This window comes from Zonotrichia leucophrys, chromosome 3 (genome assembly GCF_028769735.1).
Source record: "Zonotrichia leucophrys gambelii isolate GWCS_2022_RI chromosome 3, RI_Zleu_2.0, whole genome shotgun sequence".
Classification (NCBI taxonomy): domain Eukaryota; kingdom Metazoa; phylum Chordata; class Aves; order Passeriformes; family Passerellidae; genus Zonotrichia; species Zonotrichia leucophrys.
This window is the reverse complement of record NC_088172.1, coordinates 10296179-10314387: the sequence shown is the minus strand read 5'-3', so window position 1 is coordinate 10314387 and position 18209 is coordinate 10296179. Positions and strand designations below refer to the sequence as shown.

At 35.5% G+C, this 18209-nt stretch overlaps 1 protein-coding gene across 10 annotated transcripts in view; it reads right to left on the bottom strand.

Moving 5' to 3' along the window:
• The window catches only part of ADGRB3 (adhesion G protein-coupled receptor B3), a 445880-nt gene that overhangs the window by 14768 nt on the left and 412903 nt on the right, over nucleotides 1-18209 (bottom strand). For 5 of the 10 annotated variants that reach the window (XM_064707320.1, XM_064707323.1, XM_064707326.1 and 2 more), the window contains 6 exons: nucleotides 16703-16801; nucleotides 16219-16390; nucleotides 9836-9931; nucleotides 8462-8501; nucleotides 5281-5924; nucleotides 5009-5122 (listed from right to left, as the gene is read on the bottom strand). In XM_064707320.1, the coding sequence (XP_064563390.1) occupies nucleotides 5009-5122; nucleotides 5281-5924; nucleotides 8462-8501; nucleotides 9836-9931; nucleotides 16219-16390; nucleotides 16703-16801 (1165 nt within the window). The remainder of the gene's footprint in view (nucleotides 1-5008; nucleotides 5123-5280; nucleotides 5925-8461; nucleotides 8502-9835; nucleotides 9932-16218; nucleotides 16391-16702; nucleotides 16802-18209) is intronic. The other 5 variants (XM_064707325.1, XM_064707328.1, XM_064707329.1 and 2 more) reach the window with 2 other exon arrangements.

The window sequence follows — 18209 nt, the reverse complement described above, 5'->3', positions numbered from 1 at the left end:
TCAAGAGATATAAAGGTGGAACATACAAAGATGGTTTTGATTTTAAATGCATTTTGTGTATATATAATTGAAAAACACTCTAGTTTTTTTTAATAGAAGATTGTTGGCTACTAGCTCACAATATAAGCTAGATATAAAGGCAGCAAATTTTCATGAAAAAAAGAATTTAATGTGGGAATTTTAAGTCTTTAAACACACTAGCCAATTCAGTATGCCAATACACAGCATAAACATAACTTCAAAGATCTCACTTTAAAAGTATTCTGACAAATTATTGTGTTCTGCTGCTCCCTGTTTTTATAGGGCAGCCTGCATATTTATTTACTCAATCAGCTAAGACCACTTGCTTTGTGTTTCTGAATGCTTTGAGGGAAAATGTAGCACTTGTTAAATAGACAATGATAAGATAAAGTCTGCAATATATGCTGCATTTTACAAGACTGATTAAAATTTCAGTTCTTCACATCTTTAGTTACTACAACAGACTCTGCCTGATTCTACCCCCACTTCTGTAAGATACCCTGAAAATAACCTGCCTCAATTTCTGAAGTCAGAGGACTCTGGGACCTACTCACTCAAGTGAAAGAAAGGGAGGGTTGTTACAGGGCTAGATTTCATTTTACTGAGAGTCACAAAATTGGCAAGAGCTGTCTCCACAGCTTATTGAAGAATGAAATGAGGAATGGGAGGGATAGAAATCTGAGATACAGAATGCCTGAAAATATATGCAATGTGGAAACATGATAAAGAAGAAATTCCTGTGGTGCTCATCTCTATATTTTTGTTCTCTCTTTTTTTTTACTTCTCATGTCATAAATCAAAATCACAACATTTTGCTTTATTTCCCTGCCTGATGCTCTTGTACTTTATTGATGAAATTGACTATTTTAACTTTGTATTTTTTTCCTTCTTTTCCTGGTTTGGGGATTTTATTATTATTATTTTAGATTTTGTTCCTTCCCTGCTGTTTTTATCTCATTCTTCCTAATACCTTAATTTTGTTTTTTCTCCATTTCTGCCATATTTCCCACCTTTTTTTAAAATTTTTTTTTCTGCTCTTTACCTATCTTTAATTTTTCTTTGCATTTCACTATCTTAAACATACCCCTTTATTTTCTCAGCTGTAGCAGTATTTTCTTCCTTAAGTCCCCTGTCAGTGATTTGGCCAAGGACCTACAGAGTTGACTGAATGTATTAAGAGCTCTCATAAATGAATACAGAAGGATTATTTTGGTCACACAATCAACTTAATACACATAAAAATCTCACAGCAGAATCTGAGACAGAAAAACAATGAAGATAAGAGTCTGGAAAGAGAATTCCAGTTCTTTACGTGACAAATAATTTGTGAAGTCCTTTCCTTCCCATTCTTGTAAAGCACATGACATTTCCTCACCCCATCCCCCCTTAATAAATGTTTCTATTGCCTGTATTTGCTTGTTTTTAATTTTATAATATTTTAAAGTCTTTGTCTTACAGCTCTTTTCCATTTCTGCTCACACTACACCAACCACAGTTCCCTTCAAAGAACCGTTCATTCTTCCACAAAGCTACCAATGCAAGTCTCTTCACAGGTATCTACTTCTTCATCCATTTTTTTTTTGCCCAATTAAAAGAGATTAATTACTTTTCCTGGAAATACGTTTCCCAGATCAGCTTCTTCCTCTACATTTAAACCTCCTAACTTTGCTCTGCATCTAAGTGTCTGGGAATGCAATACTTCACTTCAAAGTAATTTCATTTTAATGAGCACAACACTCAGTGTACATTTTCAAAACAAAAACCATTCCAAAAGACTGTATTGAGTGTTCTTTTCATTAAAATCAAAACACTTTGAACTGAAGGAGCATACTACAAGTCACTTTGATGCCAAGGTAGCAAAGCCAGTTTTAATCCATGCATATAAGGAATGTTCAGGAGATTAACCAGATGTTTGATTAGTCCTCCTCAGAAACTCTGTGTTGTGCTAATATGCCTGCCTGTGCCTATAATCACGTAAGTACTGTAGGGTGCATACCAAATACAATAAAAATCACCAATTTGCACATTGCAAATCTGCACATCCTTAAAATTATACTTATCTGGGCAATACTTGTATGTAAATATTATGGCATTCTCAAGCTATCTTTTGCAAACTAAAATTCCTCCAGACATAGTAAAGCATTTCACATCTAAGCACTTCCTTTGGAAAAAAAAATAGATAAAAAAGTTTTAGAAGAAAGTTTGTGACAAACAGTAGGATGCATCTGACTAAATTTAGGACATCAACATTTTTGGTGCTTGTGTTTGAACTACTCATTCTGACTTTCTCTATGGAATCTGAAAAGAGATACATGCACTGAGGTATGTAATTTACTTCATCCTGGAGCAGATGTCTAAAAGTGGCCTAAAAATGGCTATTTGACTCAATTGACTCTATAGGGGAGCCAAATGTGAAGAGCTCTTTTTCCATTTCAGAAGGGGAATGTCTACATTTAGATATTTAATGGTAGGGTTGGTGGATCCTCCCTTCAGGGTTAGAAGTCGGGATATAAGTTTTTTGTGCTGATATTGTAGCTGTGTTCCTGCTACAAGCTGATAGGAGGGGGAAGCTTTCTGCTGCTCCGGATGTTCTCCTTCAGAGCCGGTCCAGTCATGCTCTGTCAGGAAAGAGTTGGGCAGGGTGATCTTGAATGTCCTGCTGCAGGTTTTGCTGCTCCATAATGTCTGACAAAGCCCTGTCTTTTGAAAAGTCTTGCAATCTTCCAAAAACCAAATTCCTTGCCCCCTCATTTTTACTTTGTTTAAGGCAGCCACAAAAGTTAATCCAGCGGGTCACTTCCAGCCAATAACATTATGGGCTTTGCCTCAACCCTTGCTTCTTACACACCTGCATAGTAAAAACACAATCACATTCTTTATCTGGCTGGATCTGCTTATCAGGATCTGTTTGAGACTGATTTTCTTCTACATACAATTTTCTTTCATGCTCCTATCTTCAGTTCAGTGCAGCACATCCTCATCCAGTAATGTCGGGAATCACAAAGGCAGACACAAAAGCTGAAACAGTTTCTTTCATTTCTGACCTGCCACAATATCTGTGCTTTTTTCCTAATACATGGGATTATGCTGGGTTTCATGAGGTTTACAAACATAACTGGCATTCTGGACCAAAATACAGCCTTCTAAACCTAGTATACTTCCCAAGTTAGAAGGAGCTACATATTTACTATCTTGTAATATTTTTCTGCATTTTCTACTACATAGTTATTAGTCCCTCCTGACTGTAAAAATGATATACAGAATGGTGACTGAGACTCTGTGTGTACATCCCATCTTAGAAAGTTAAAATATGATACAAATACAGTTAGAAAAATAACTTTAAAGGAGCAGTACATTATAATGATCAATTTTCAGGCCTATATTCCAAAGTGGGGTCAGGAACTATAATTTTGTGTATGCTGAAGTAACTATTGTCACAATTTTTACAACTTAACTAAAATCTGCTCCTTTTTTTTTTTTTTTTTTTTAAGGTGTCCTAGATGAACTTTCTCACCAATGGAAGAAAAGAGGCATCACCAGAAATTTATTTACAGTGGAGGTTTGGTGGCAAATATGTCCATCTTCTCAAAGAATTATGAATCTTCCTCACATATCCATATGTCTAATATTAACTGGACTGGATTTAAGCCTCTATATCTGACAAAAAATGATTTGAAAGATGGAATTGTAGATAGCTGGGAGAGGATACTGCTGGAAGGTGACTTTATCTATTCTGCTTCTGGGGTTGCATTAAATTTGAGAACTCCTGTGCATCACCCAAGATCTATTAACTAATATACCTGAACTGAGGGCAGTAATTTCTTTAACAATGCAGACTTGCTCTGAAAGAGCCTGTCTGCCTGAGCACTGAAAGGGCAAGGACTTAAACTATCTTCTAGAAATAATTTTGAAAATTCGTTCAAGATTATACATATTCACTTTAACAACAACCAAAACATGGATAATTTTTGATTCCTTGCAGATCTGCACACTTCATTTTCTATTAATTTTAAAGTTAAATCAACTCTTGTAAAAACTGATTGTAGTACACACACAATATAAACAGCACAGAAAACATTTTGCTTTCAAAGCCTGTAAAGAAAGCTCTTAAAAAGAATCTAAATTCTGATCTTCCACCCAAACTCTTCATAAAACTTCATTTTCATCAAACTTCAATTCCATTTTGAAAGAAACATCTATAAGTAGCCACCATTTATTAAGTATCAGCTGCAGTTGCATCTAAAAATTGAAAAATAAGGCTCAGTCTCTACTTCCCTACCCAGACGGGTCTAAACACTGTAGAGTAATAGCTAATGGCTTCAAGTTCGCACAATAAAGTAGAACTTTTTTCCATGCGTGACTTCTTTCAGAGAATGAGTGAGTACCATGATTTTCTCATTTGTCTTTCTCTGTCCCACAAAATGCCATGTTTCACAACATTTGACGTGCTGGTGAAATGTATTCCCAGTTCTTAAGGAGGTCCAAGTATGAAATAAACTCCAGCTCGCTCCCAGCTTTCACATGTAAAAGCTTAATAAGAATGGCAGTATTTGATGCTTAGGTCTTAACCATTTATTTCAACAGTTTTCACTTTGAAAATGTTTAAATCCCACAGACAGATTGTAGTAATAACTGAAAGCCTTTTAAAGGCTTTTCAGTTCACTTTTGCAATCTGACTGGAATCTATGATACTCCACACGAAGCCCACCTGTACCTATTGCACACATCAGTTGTACCAATGCCTGCATGCACATGCAAACAACACTAAATCAGTAAATGGTGAACTGTTGGATGGAAGAATCCAAGATTTACACCAATGAGAGCAGAATCAGACCTATCATATCTGAGACAGATATGATTGTCAGCAATAAAACGGCAAATAATTTCAGCTGCATGTGCTTGCAGGTAGGGCCAATGATTAGCACTTGTATCTTGCAGGAATAGTTTTTCTTCTCATAGCAACACAGAATTTTCCAGTGGACTTTACCTGGTAGGTCACGAAATCCTCGGCAGTCGTGTGGAATGTTAAATCTCCAGAACTATATTTTTTCATACAGACTGGCTCTGAAACTTTAGTCTTGTTTTCTAGGTATAAACACTTCTGATAATAAGAGAAATATGAACAGCAGTGTATGATCCCAAACAATAATTTATACTGAATTAAAACATTAGCTTCACCCCTCAGACACAAGACACAATTTATTGTCTTACCATAAAATTAGAAAAACAGAGCATGCAATTTGTTTATGCACCACTGACCTCTAAAGAGCTCATTGATATTGTGGATCCAGTTTCACTTCTTGATAATCCTGCATTGTCATCCAGCTCTGAAGCAATGAAATTCTTCACTGCTGTGCGGGGCTCAAACGGCAAACTCTGCATATGTTCTTGGGTGGGAAGATGCTGGTCTAAATTTATATTAAATTGGTCCATTACAGAGGGATTCATGTTGAACTCGGGATTAACTTTGTAGTGCAGCAGCCTTTCATGAGGCAAGGTATCCATGCCTATATTCATCTTGCTTTCATCTTTCAGGGATGGCTGGGTATTTACTGAGCCCCGGGGCATGACTATATAGTCGCTCTCTATCATCCGCTCTTGAGGATGGACTATGTCCATATCTGCACCTCTCAAATTGTCGTCAGTGCATAAATACACAGTCCTCCTCAGCTCGCTGTTGTCTTTTTTCAAGCACTGATTGGCCAGTTCACTCATACTCATAGGCATGTGGAGACCTGTTGGTTGCTGGATGATGACTTTGGAGATGATGTTTCCAGGCAAGGTTGAATAGCTCATTCCTTCTGGGTTTGGTCCCTTTTCCTCCTCTTCATCATTTAGTGAAATTCTAGAAAGTGTTCCTGTTATAGTGGCTGCTCTGCAAGGTCCAATGTCTTTATGCAGAACTGTGGGCCAGAGAAGAGGATTCTTACAGCATGAAACCATATCAACCTAACACTGCTTTTTCTTGCGGCTTTATCTAGCAGTGCTTCTTTACCATTGTATCTTCTAAAATATTTTCTATCCACTTAAGCTATAAATATTGTTTTTGGAAAAGCTTTTCTGTGGTTTTGGTTTTTTTTTTTCTCTTAATTTGCTGTGTATAACTGTCACTGATCTCTGACTAACTTCAGTCATTTATATGAATTAAAACCACTTCATTTGTTCCTACTGACTTCTATAGATTTTAGGTGAGTTACAGTGTAAGCAAAAGCCTGCCATGTGGAACTCATTAAGAGTTTTCCAAAAAAATACAGTATGACATCCTTACTGCCATTATTAACTCCACATAACCTTCTGGAAAATGTCAAACAGATTGTAAGGCAGAATCATTTTGTCAATCCATTGTAATGACCTACCATAAGACTATAACTATGAGCATGTGTTCCTAAACTCCTAAATGTTACTTTTCACTGACTTTTAAAAACTCTTCTCTGTTAAAATATGTTTTAAATAAAAGTGACAAAAGAATTACCACATTGGGAAAAAATTCCATTGGTATCAGAAAGAATATTTTACTGTATCTGGAAAGGTTATAAAGAATATAAAAATATTTTATAGCAGAGTCATAATCCACTTCTGTTCTAGCCTAGACCTTCCTGGTCAAACTTGCAGCAACATTCAATGATTTTTTTTGGGGGCGAGGTTTACATGTAAAATTTACTAATCCTGCTATAAAATTCAAAATTTCCAGAAGCATTGAAGAATTGAAGCATTCAAAAGCAAAGCAGCTATTCAGTCATAATTATTCATCTTTCAAAAAACAAACAAACAAAAGAAGAAGAAGAAGAAAAAAAAGTACATCTATAACCCAAAACCTGTAATGAAAGAAAAAGGGTAGAAAACAATTAAAATAACCAATTTCTGGACTTATTCCAGCTGCCTACAGGGATTTTCTGGTCCTGGTTGAAAATATTTTCATTCACACCAGTGCTATTATATACAACAAAACCCAGCTCATGGGCTGAGACAGAAAGACAGATTCAAGTATCTAGGTTTTACATTTGCATAGATTCTGGTTGCCCAAGGGCTCTGATGACCCAGATCCCCCAGTACCCGCCTGTCAGTTCACTGCCTTTTCCATAGCAAGCAGCTCATAAGACATCTGACTTTCCTTCCTCACACTAAACTAACTCTCATTTTTTCCCATTATGAAAATAATGATTTTCTTCTAAACAACAGTGCACAAATACCTGAATTCAGTGTCTGCTTCATTGTTTCCAGTGACACTTGTTCAAACACTTCAAACAGTGATCTATCCTTAAATTTTTCCATTATCAGAAAGTGAGTTCAAATGCTTATCAAGTAAAGCCTGTTCATGACAGCATTCAGAGTCATCTCCTGTAGGACACCTCTGGCAAGGGTCTCTGTACTGCAGAGCTATGTTATCACAGAAGTGGGAACTACACGGATCTATGCTGGATTTTTGTCTGCATTGGATGGTGACACACAGGCATTTGTGCTACAATGCACTTCCCTGATTCCTTCAAAATACATGTGCATATCAAAACTGATCTGTAGGGAAGAACTAAGTCTATATAGCAAGAAACTCAATTGGCACTTTTTTAAAGGTGAGTGACTGGAAACTCAAACTTCACCTTAATGAGATCAGCTTTCTTGGCTCTGCATTTAGCCAATGAAGAAAGAGTGTCCTTTAGGTGGCTGATGCAGAAGAGCTAAATCAGGCTTCTGCTCTGACTCACCCCAGAGAGAGGACACACTCTCCCTTTATTGAAAACTGAGGGTGTTTAGGCAAGACTGTTTCCCTAGGAAAAACTGGCCTTTGGAAATATCTCCTAGACTTAAATATTTCTGTAGAGTTTAAATAGTAATTAATTTTATACTGCACTATTTAAACAAGGTTGGCAAATAAATAGGTGAAAATTTGTTGTCTTTAATATACGGAAACAAATATAGCCAACTGATTAAAGATCACACTACTGAAATATATTTTTAAAACCTGCAACTTTTCTCATTAAAGTGGAATAAAACTTAATTTGCTTAAACTATTGTTGATTTCACTTAGAGTCCTAAAAAATATACCCATTTTAAAATGAATGCAAATTGATGCATCCTTCATATAAACAGCTGTCAAGATACACTATTTTTTTGTTGTAGAACTAAAATGATGTTTTCACATTTGCTTGTGTACCAGGAAACGAAAGCTTAATGCATTAAGAATTATCTTCTTTCCACAACTATTTGCTTTCTAATAGGCAGTCACACCTTTGACTACTTTCTAAATGCTCAATTCTAGTTAATGGCCCTAGTAACACAATTAAATAATGTATTCACAAAGTGACATAATTTTTCACATTTTATTTTGTTTAAATTAATAAATATTTCCTACAAACAGCTAAAGCCCAATATTTTTCTGGTTTTCACTTCACAAGGAACTTGTACAAGACTATTTGTTGGCTAAATAGTCTCTCAATGTTCTTACCTGACCGACAAGCAATGTCTACATCCTTCTCAAAATCAGTCTGTAACAAGAAACAGTGAAACAGAACAGCCATTAATAATTCAAAAATAAACCACAATACCTTTTTGCCAACTAGCACTTCCAAAATGTCTTACAGGGTCATAGTCTGTTAAAAATGGTTTCTCGTTGCCGAGGAGGTGAAATGTATTGTTTTACAACAGCAGAGCTTTATAAATCTCCTAAAGTATAACTGGGTGATTTTCAAAGTACGCTGCCTGACAGAAAACATAAAATAAAATAGGTGGAAGTAGAGTATATAATTTTAATAAAATGACACAGTGTATAGTTTTTAAGGTATATGGAAGAATAACTTCTACATCTCACCAAAAGATCTTCTTTAAGGAAGATTTTCATGGTAATGTTATGAAAAAAAGTATGAAAAATAGCCTGCAATACAAATTACTGTGAATTCAAATAGTCCATCCTGTTTGAAAAGTCATTAATTTGTGTAAATGAAGTGCTTATGTTATAAAAAATTCTGTAATTTCTTTTTATTAATGTAGTCATATAAAATTTTTGTACTCCTTGAAAACAACTATTATTTATTTCATTATTCAAAAATTAATGGTGAGAATAAGGAAGAATTTTAACAGTTCAAAATCAAAGCACACTATTCCTAGTTAAACAAAACTATTCTGTTAGAGAGTTTATTGACTTTTTCTTTTTATTTTCACAAGAAGTTTATTCCATGTTAAATGTTCAGTAAAACTGATCTCTTTCTTGCTTGTGAAGTCCAAACATTAAATTCTTTTTTTGATTCATCATTTTGAAGGGCATATGCTTGCTGTACCTTGCATTCTTGCTGAGCCTTGCACGTCTTTAGGGCCTGATTCTGACCCCATTATAGTCAATGACAAACTGGTGTTCAAAGTGAAGAGACCACTATGTTGTATTAATACATTACCTAATAATATTAGCAAAATTCACTATCTCTTAATTTAATACACTAAATAGGTTCCCCCTGTAGAATGTCTAGCACTTTCTCCTTATCTTGTTTGAGAACATTTTTCAAGACCTCATGAAGGGAAATGCATCAGTACTCTACAGCAACACTAGAAAAAGTCACAATATATTATTAAATTCTTTTTTATTCTTTAATTTAAGATTCTTTTGTCCTACAGAACACTGGCGGAAGATACCAACTCACTTTGCTCCACTAAATAAACACACCAATAATTTAAAACTAGATATTTAAGCAAGTAGATGATAACCTAAACAGTCTTTTGCTTAGGTGTTAATATTTCAGCTATACAAACTTGTTACGTACAACACAATAAGTTTTTCTTTCTGTTAGGAACACTAAATTCATAGTCAAAGAGGAAAATAAAAGCTAACCATGATTTGAGCATGTCCATTAGGAAAAGAGCTTGAAGAATCTGCATTGATTGGATCCTGGCAATTTCTTAGCCGACATCTGAATGCATCTTGAACCTGTGAAAAAAATATCTTATACTGATTCTTGTGAAACATTGTAGACTCCTAGTAGAGATTAAATTAAATCATATGGAATATGATGCATGACTTTTCTTTAGCCCACTTCATAAATCAGAGGCAATAAACATAAATGGCTATTTCTGTCATTTCATACATTTGTTATACTTTGTGGCTGCTATAAATTTGTCAGTCTATCACATAGAGACCACAGAATTAGTTTTATGTATTAAAACTAATAAGAATTAGCTACTAGACAGTGATTATATGGTATTTAAGCCACATTTGTCTTGGTGATAGTATTTGGCTTTGTCTTATTCAATTTGGTAGATGTCTGATAACAAGATTAATAGACATACTGTTAACTGTTAATATTGCAAGATAAAGTGTATCTTCTTCTTGATAAATGTATTATTCTTGAAAGACAGTTCTTTACAGTTACTGTAACCAGACAGTAGTTGAAATCAGTTCTTAACAAGTATTGTAATCTCCTAATTGTACTTTAAAGAATAAGTCTATTTGAAAGACAATACTGATTCCGATAATAATCTTTAGCTCCATGTACATGTACAGAATCTAATGCATCTTCTAGGGTAAAATTCTCCAGATGAGAGAAGTATCTTCAATGTGAGCATACGAAGAAAAGTGGACTTTTTGCACATAGACAGATTTTTTGAAAGTACAAAAGCAAGATGTGACTTGGGAAACAACTTGGTTGGGTGATCCAATTTCTTGTTCAAACATAAAAAGTACTATGAATGAAATGCCTATAAAAAACTACATTCCATTTATTATCTGTAAAAATTAATTGATGTCTTATTCAGAATAATTAAAAGAGATAAAATTGTCTTCTACTCGTGGACATTTTGTGAAGAGCAGAAGAGGATAATTCATCAACTGTTCCTGGTGAGAGGCAGTCCCCTTTAAATGTATCATATTCTAATGTGAGTTGTTGAGAAGCTATCACAAAAGCAAAAGTGAAATTAAAAACATTCTAAATAGCAAGCATTTCATTAAGGGCTCAACCATTAAATGAATAGGAGTGCTTTGCAGTCTTGGTAAGTGACTGCTACAGGTGGAGGGAGCAAAAATAGGGCAGAAGGAAGAATGAAGCAAGGTGGGAAGGTCTGGATTGATTTCAAAACACCAAGACTTACCACACGTTGTAATTTAAAGTGTGCTGTATTGAAACTCAGATTGTGATTTTAGGTCACTACACTTGCTTTGGTTTTCCATGTTTTTGATATTAATTTAATTTGGCATTTCCCAGTTGCTGCAAATTTAGTCCAAGTCTTCTCTCACTTTGTCAATGCTAAAGTTAGGGCACACTTCAGAGTTTTATACTCTTGGATAAGCACTGGCACAGTGATTTGACACAAAATATAATAAAAAATGCTTTCTTCAAAGCATCCCCAGCTGTGCTGAATCTCATCTCCAGGCATATGATGCTTGACTCCAAAGCATAGTTACTTCAGAACATACTGTTTATCTCACTCCACTCTGTACAATGGGCCTCCTAATTTTTGGGACTCTTTGTTCATGGACGTTCCCCAGTTCTAACGTCTAGAGATTTCAAGAATCTCACGTCATATTTTCAGTGCTTTCTACATTAAAGCAGTGAATCTTGATTTTAGGATCCTCTTGAATGTGCATGTTTCTTACAATGCTTCTGAAGTGCAAGCAGCATATGATCTGAACATGATAACAGAATGTAAAATGTAGCATTACCCAGGATACTGACATATGTTTCAATTTTTAGATGCCCTCACCCAAGTCAGAATCAAAATGGTTGAACTTTCTAAATATCAACTTGCTCTTCTAAACTGCTTGTTCAAAATTGTTGTTTCAGTATGTAAAGATTGTGCTGTCTTTACATTTTACTTTGCAACATAATCTTGTTTTCTCTCCTGCCTTTTAACATCAAGATACAAGATTTTCTTAGAGCCAGGCAGAGGAGAGACAGATGTGATGAACGTGCGGATACCAGGGAAGTAGTTTCCTTAGCAACAGTAACCAGCTCCAAGCTTTTATAACTTACCCTTGCCCTACTCATGTACTTTTTATTTTTCTCCTGCAATTCTGAAATGTGGGCTCTAGACGCCAACGATGAATTTAATCCAAATGCTCTCTACGCTGCAGAGCACAGCTAAAGAAAAAATTACATGTGGGTTCCTCCCATCACCAGCATTAACATAAGTTAGTAAGCGCGATTCAAATCAGCTTTAAAGCATCTTGTGTTCAGGCAGATCAGGCAAACTGTTTTGCTGAGATAGATAAGCCTCAATGCTGACCCCTGGTATCATTCTGTGACACATCCATCACCATCTTCCAATGCCAAATTAGGTGTTGAAACAGGAAGGTGAGAAAAAATAAAAGAACAGCTCTAGGCTCTCTGGGATAAGAAGGCAATAATATCTAACTACTTTGCATTTTTCTTCCAAAATTTCCAGACAGTCAATTAATAGTCTTATGCTTAAAAAGTATCATATTCTTTCTTGAAGTTAGGAAATGTAAGTATAGAAAGATTTAATGCCTTTCCAAAAGACACTGAATTGATGGTGGAGAGAAATAGATGACACATCACTTAGTCCTCTTCTTTGTACATCTCAGTTGGTAAAAATCCCTGGCTTCCTAACCCAGCTTCTGTCACAAAAGGTGTTCAATACAGTGTGTTAGAGAAAGCTACAAATATTTCCATCATTTACCTTTATGTCAATACAACTAAGAGAATAAAAAGGGGATTTTATATATAATTGTAGAAGTCTGTCTCTTTTTGTGATGTAATGACAATAAAGGCATAGTAAAGCAGGGCTGTCCTCTTTGTTTGAATTTTATGGAGATATATTCCTCCCCAAATTTTTTTCCCCCTGACAGTCAGAATTATTGTTTTGCCTGTGCTGGCATGCTATAAATATTAGATCAATCTTATAGGCTATAACTGAGATAGCTTTCTAGCTGTCATCAAGAGTGACAAATATTCTGGCAGGATTTCCTTGACAGGCACTGGCAGAACTAAATGCTCTTGCAGACAACCAGAAGTACCAGACTATTCTTTCAGCTGGGAGGCACCATGTGCAGTGCAAAGATGGCACTGCCCACTCTGCACGATGGCCACTCTCTTGGCCTGTACTCACCTGAGGGTCTCTGGAGCTGGAAAGCCAGACTCCAGAATCAGACTGAAACATAACTTACTGGACTTACATCTCTCTCTGTGTAGTAGACACCTGACTTTGCTGCTACAAACTGAACCAAATAAGTTTGAAATTAATATTGATTCAAGAGCATCAACTTGAACTTCTTTGTGCTTCTTGAAGAAATTTCTATGAATTTTTTTTTCCCATATGAAAAATATCTCCTTAATTAATTCCTCAAGTGTTTTGACCAGTTTGCAATTTAAATCTGGAGGACTAAAGAAAATTAAATGTGTTCGTCAAATAGAGTTCAATCAGCAATATCCCTAGGCTTCTTTGTCTTCCACCAACACCACTATCATAATTTTGGCTGCAGATAATCTGCTGATTAGTGAATAAGTTGTCTCTGTATATTGACTTCTGCCTAAGTTGTCACGGCTGAAGAAGAAATGTCTCGTCCATTTTGACAAGGCAGAACCTTATCAAACCTTGGTGCTTTCTGAGCCTCACTGCCAAGTCTTCTCATGAGGTAATTTTTTAAAAATACCCTGTAAATAGATTATTTAGCTGCTTTATAAAATGCCTTTCTTCTAGAATTTCCATGTTAGAACCGCAATGTGTAACTGCTAAGACTGACTTGCTGGAGCAACTTCTGTTAGTTGTTAAACAGAGTAAGGATTCTTTGCATACACACACACACACACACACACACACACACACACATATATATATATGTGTATATATATATATATATATATATATATATGTATATATATATGTGTGTGTGTGTGTGTGATTTGCTAAACAAGCAGTGAACAAAATAAACCATAACTAGCTGATTTCCTACACATAAATCTAAAGAAAAGGTTCCTCTAGAATCATACTTATAAACCAATACTTTTGCATTTTGCTTACATTAGAAACAGTGAGCTAAAAGTGGTTCCAGTCAAGGTATCCTACGAATTTGAAAATTGAGTTTACATATCGAAAAGACTAATTCCACCTCAATCACCATAGTGATTGTGAATATAGTCAGATAAGAATGTTTCTATGAGATGTTCAACATCATTGAAGTATTGCCTGGGAATGAAGCATTTGCAGCAAAGAGCTGCCATTAGACTTGGAAATCCATCTTTAATTCAAGGCTTAGGGAATTGTTCGTAGATATCTTTGATATTAATCTTTCATCAACAGTCAAAATACATTTTTTTCCAAAAAAGCTTCTTGGTAGTGGCTCCAAGCCATGGTCAGAGTTCAAGGAGTGTCTGGACAACTCTTAGTCATATAGTTTAGTTTTAGGTAGTCTAGTGAGGAGCAGAGAGTTGGACTCAATGATCCAAATGGATCTCTTCTTACTGACAATATTCTATGACTGTGAAAGATAATGTTGTTCATAATGCTTTAGTTTTGAATTTTTCACATGCAACCTTGAGCAAAAAGTATATATATTTAAAATAAAAATTATTCCCTAGGACAGTCATTGGGACCTTGTATGTCCTTTCTAGGCTAATTAATAAATCCCAGTGGATACAAAAATTTCAGAGAGAGAAAAACCAGTACGAAACCACTCTCTTCTACTAAAAATAGATACAGTGTCTTACCATTATACCAAAAGAATATATGAAATGAATGCTTTCAGATTTACAGATGAGACTACCCTCTTTCTCAGATGCAAATCATATTGGGAAAGAAATTACTGAAGAAAATAACAGGATTGCAAGGCAGTTCTACATAACATAGATTTTTCTTGAGCATTATCTCTTATTCTGCACATATTTTTATCCTAAACAAAAGTCAAAGGAAGAAAAAAAGAATAGGTATTAAATGAGGCAAGCCCCTTCCAATATGAGAGCTGATAAACCAAGAAATACAGAAGTTCATCACTCTTAACAGAGTGATTAAAGTGAGAAAGATTCAGCACAATGTAAGGTGCTAATTTTTGCGAGACACTGATTTTTTCTTTAAATATTGAAAACTTCATTATTTGATAAGATAATCACATATGCATACTGTGAAGGACAGCGATATAAATCTCATGCAAAGTGGCACAATGCTGAAAGAATTGAATAAATTATGTCACTCATAATTATTTTTCATTAATATACTGAAATTCAGTGTTTAAAGGGTGTCAGTGGTGAAAAGGGACACCCCTGTGTGAGATTCCTCACTCAGCATTGAGAACAAACCTTTCTTGAAACATCTTCCTTAGTTATTTTTTAGTCCTGAGGTTTTCAAATAACTCTTGCCCATCCCAGGGAAATATGCTGGACATTATAATCTGGTTTTCAGGTGTGGTAAATACCCTGAAGTTGATAAATGAATAGCACATAGGTATGCCCATGGACCAGGAACTACTCTCCAGTCCAGCTCCACCTGCTCATTTTTGATGGAGAGCCCCATTACCACAGACCTGCCAACAAAGCTTTATGCCACGGCTCTCAAACCCATCTCAATAAAATGTGGGGTTAGTTAGCAGGTTAGGCAGGTTAGAGAAGCTGTCACTAGAGCCAGATTAAAGAGCACCTGTGTAGGAGCTCTGCCATCAGATTTCAGGGGTGATGAATCCTGTGGCAGGTGGCACTGAGCTGTGAAGGGCAGGCCAGGGTACTGCTAGTCCTTGCTGTTCTCACAGCACTCATCTGTCTTCATCCTTGCTGTCTCCATAACTTTAGTGTGTACCTGAGGTTGTAGACCTCAAAGGGTAGATCTTCACCAACATAACACATCATCTCCTTGTGCCCTCTTTCAGGGACAGTATAAGCTGAAAAAATGTTGTGTTTGGTTCTGTTTTAGAGAGTGTAAAAATCTATAGCTTTTGATAGGGCTTCAGAAGGGCATTCATGTTCATCTTTTCCTGTACTCGTTGGGAAAGACTAACACTTAGAAATCAACTGTACCTGGACTGATTAAAAGACACCTTGAATTAAGTTGGTAAAGTTTTATACTGATATTTTGCACTTGGAATTAACTTATCTCTCCCCTCTCTTCCCCTTTTGTTCTTTCTCTATTTCACTTGTTACTACACATGTCACCATAAATTATTTTTCTCTTTCTATGAAATATATTTCTGCAGAGCAAGCTGTATATAACATTAAAGAGCAGTTGAGAGATTAACAGGAGCACAGCCCTTTGGAAAACTGGGAAGCCATTTCTCACCTCCCTTCGGAGAATACAATGGACCATGACAATAACAAAGCCTTGTAATGAATCAAATACTGCAAAAAGTATCTGAAATAATATTGATCTTTTGTCTGTCATGGCCAGAACTGCAGACATCCAAGTCAGTGCTAGAAGTGGCAACACCACACAGGAGCTCCAAAGAGATGCCCTATTAAACAAAAGAGAAAAGCAGCATATTGAAAAAAAATATTAAAAGCTCACCATTAAATAAAACATATTTAAGGATGTCACTTTAGCAATTTAACTTGAAAATCATAGACAAGAATGTAACAGTTGTACTTTACATTCTAAAGAATATCCTGTATTCAGTTAATAAAGTCATTTGCAATTTTTAAAAAAGTATTTAAATGTGCTTAGCACTTTATTCAGTGTTAGCAAACACAGTTGTCATAATCAAACTATTGTCTCACATGCACTGTATAAGATTTGTAACAAGAAGATGTAAATGATCAGGACTAACATGGCATTACTGGCGGTGGTGGCTGACAAAGCTGTTGTTGAAACTACTCCACACTTGGCACATTTGAGCGTCAAACCGCTATGAGGCTCACTCATCTGACTGCAAACAAACAGAACACCCACAAAAAGAACAAAATATTGAATTGTCACCAAAAAACGTTGCTACTGAAATTTAGCTTTTAAATATGACGTCATGCAGAAAAAGTAAGTAGACTTATTCAAGATGAATGCTCTATATTGTTGCAAAACTGTATTTTGTACTTTACATTACTGTTAGCTTCACATGTTAATGCTATGGGGCTTAATTACATGCAAACTCTATTTCTTCCACTTAATCTAAAAAGGCCCCAAATGTGATCAAAAACTGCTCAGTACACTGAAGTAAACATAAGCACGTGCTAGTATAGACACAAAAAGTGAAATCCCTCTATTCAGACCTGATGAAAAACTGTTGCATCCAAACATACTTGAGAAAGAGCACAGGTCACTTAAAAGAGAAGTGTGAACTATGGACCATTACAGAACATTAATAGAGAAAGAAACCTGCAAAATTTATTCAAGCTTCAAATCAGCATGTTCATACTGTATAGACAGATTTTTATTAGTGACCTGCATGGCCCATTAATATCTGTAATAGATTTATTCATGTCATGTGAAGGTCTGAATACAGGGCTTGAAACATATGGAATCTGATGAAATAAGTATCAGTTGGTACCAAAAAAGGGTGACCTGTTTTGCCTTTTAATACAACACAGTTCACAAGCATTAAACTCAAAGCATTTTGTATAGACAATTGTACCTCTGCACCTGTCAGAAGAGTTAAAGGACAAAACCTGGAATTTAAGTTTTCCATACAGCATGCAATCAGCTTCTCAAATCAACTTAATAAATATTTTTCCTATTCCTTCTCTTTCTGCTATCAGAAATGGGAGTAACCACAGCTGAATAAGATGTGACATAGCTGGCAGGAAGGATGTTTTACTTATTTCCAGCTGGAAAGTAGTCAGCATGGTGAAGATAAGTAATATTTTGTTTGTTTTTTTTTTTTCCCAGATATTTCAACCAACTGAACTCTTTGCTGTTGCCAAATCCAGCACTCACAAGACTTTTAACATACTGTCCAAAACAACATTGAACTCCAGTATTTTCCACTTCGAAAAACTAAATGAAGATTTTCTACTAAAAAGTGCAAAGTATATTTCACATAAAAGGCAGTTTCTTCTTTAAGAAAACAGTGAGAACCAAGACCTTTTATAAGATGATTTTGGGGTGAGAAAATAACTCAGTGAATCCACATCAGGTGGTATCAATTAAAAACGTAGATTAAAGAATGAACTAGAAAAATGCCTTGGGTAAGTATGAACTAAGCTTGTGAAAGTACTTTCTGTCTTTACCTTGCAGTGCTTCAGCACTATTAGACTGGATTATTCTCTTTACCTCTACAAAACTGCTCTGGATCTTGAAAATAATAATGGAACTTAATGTGTGTATAAACCAAATGTAAATGT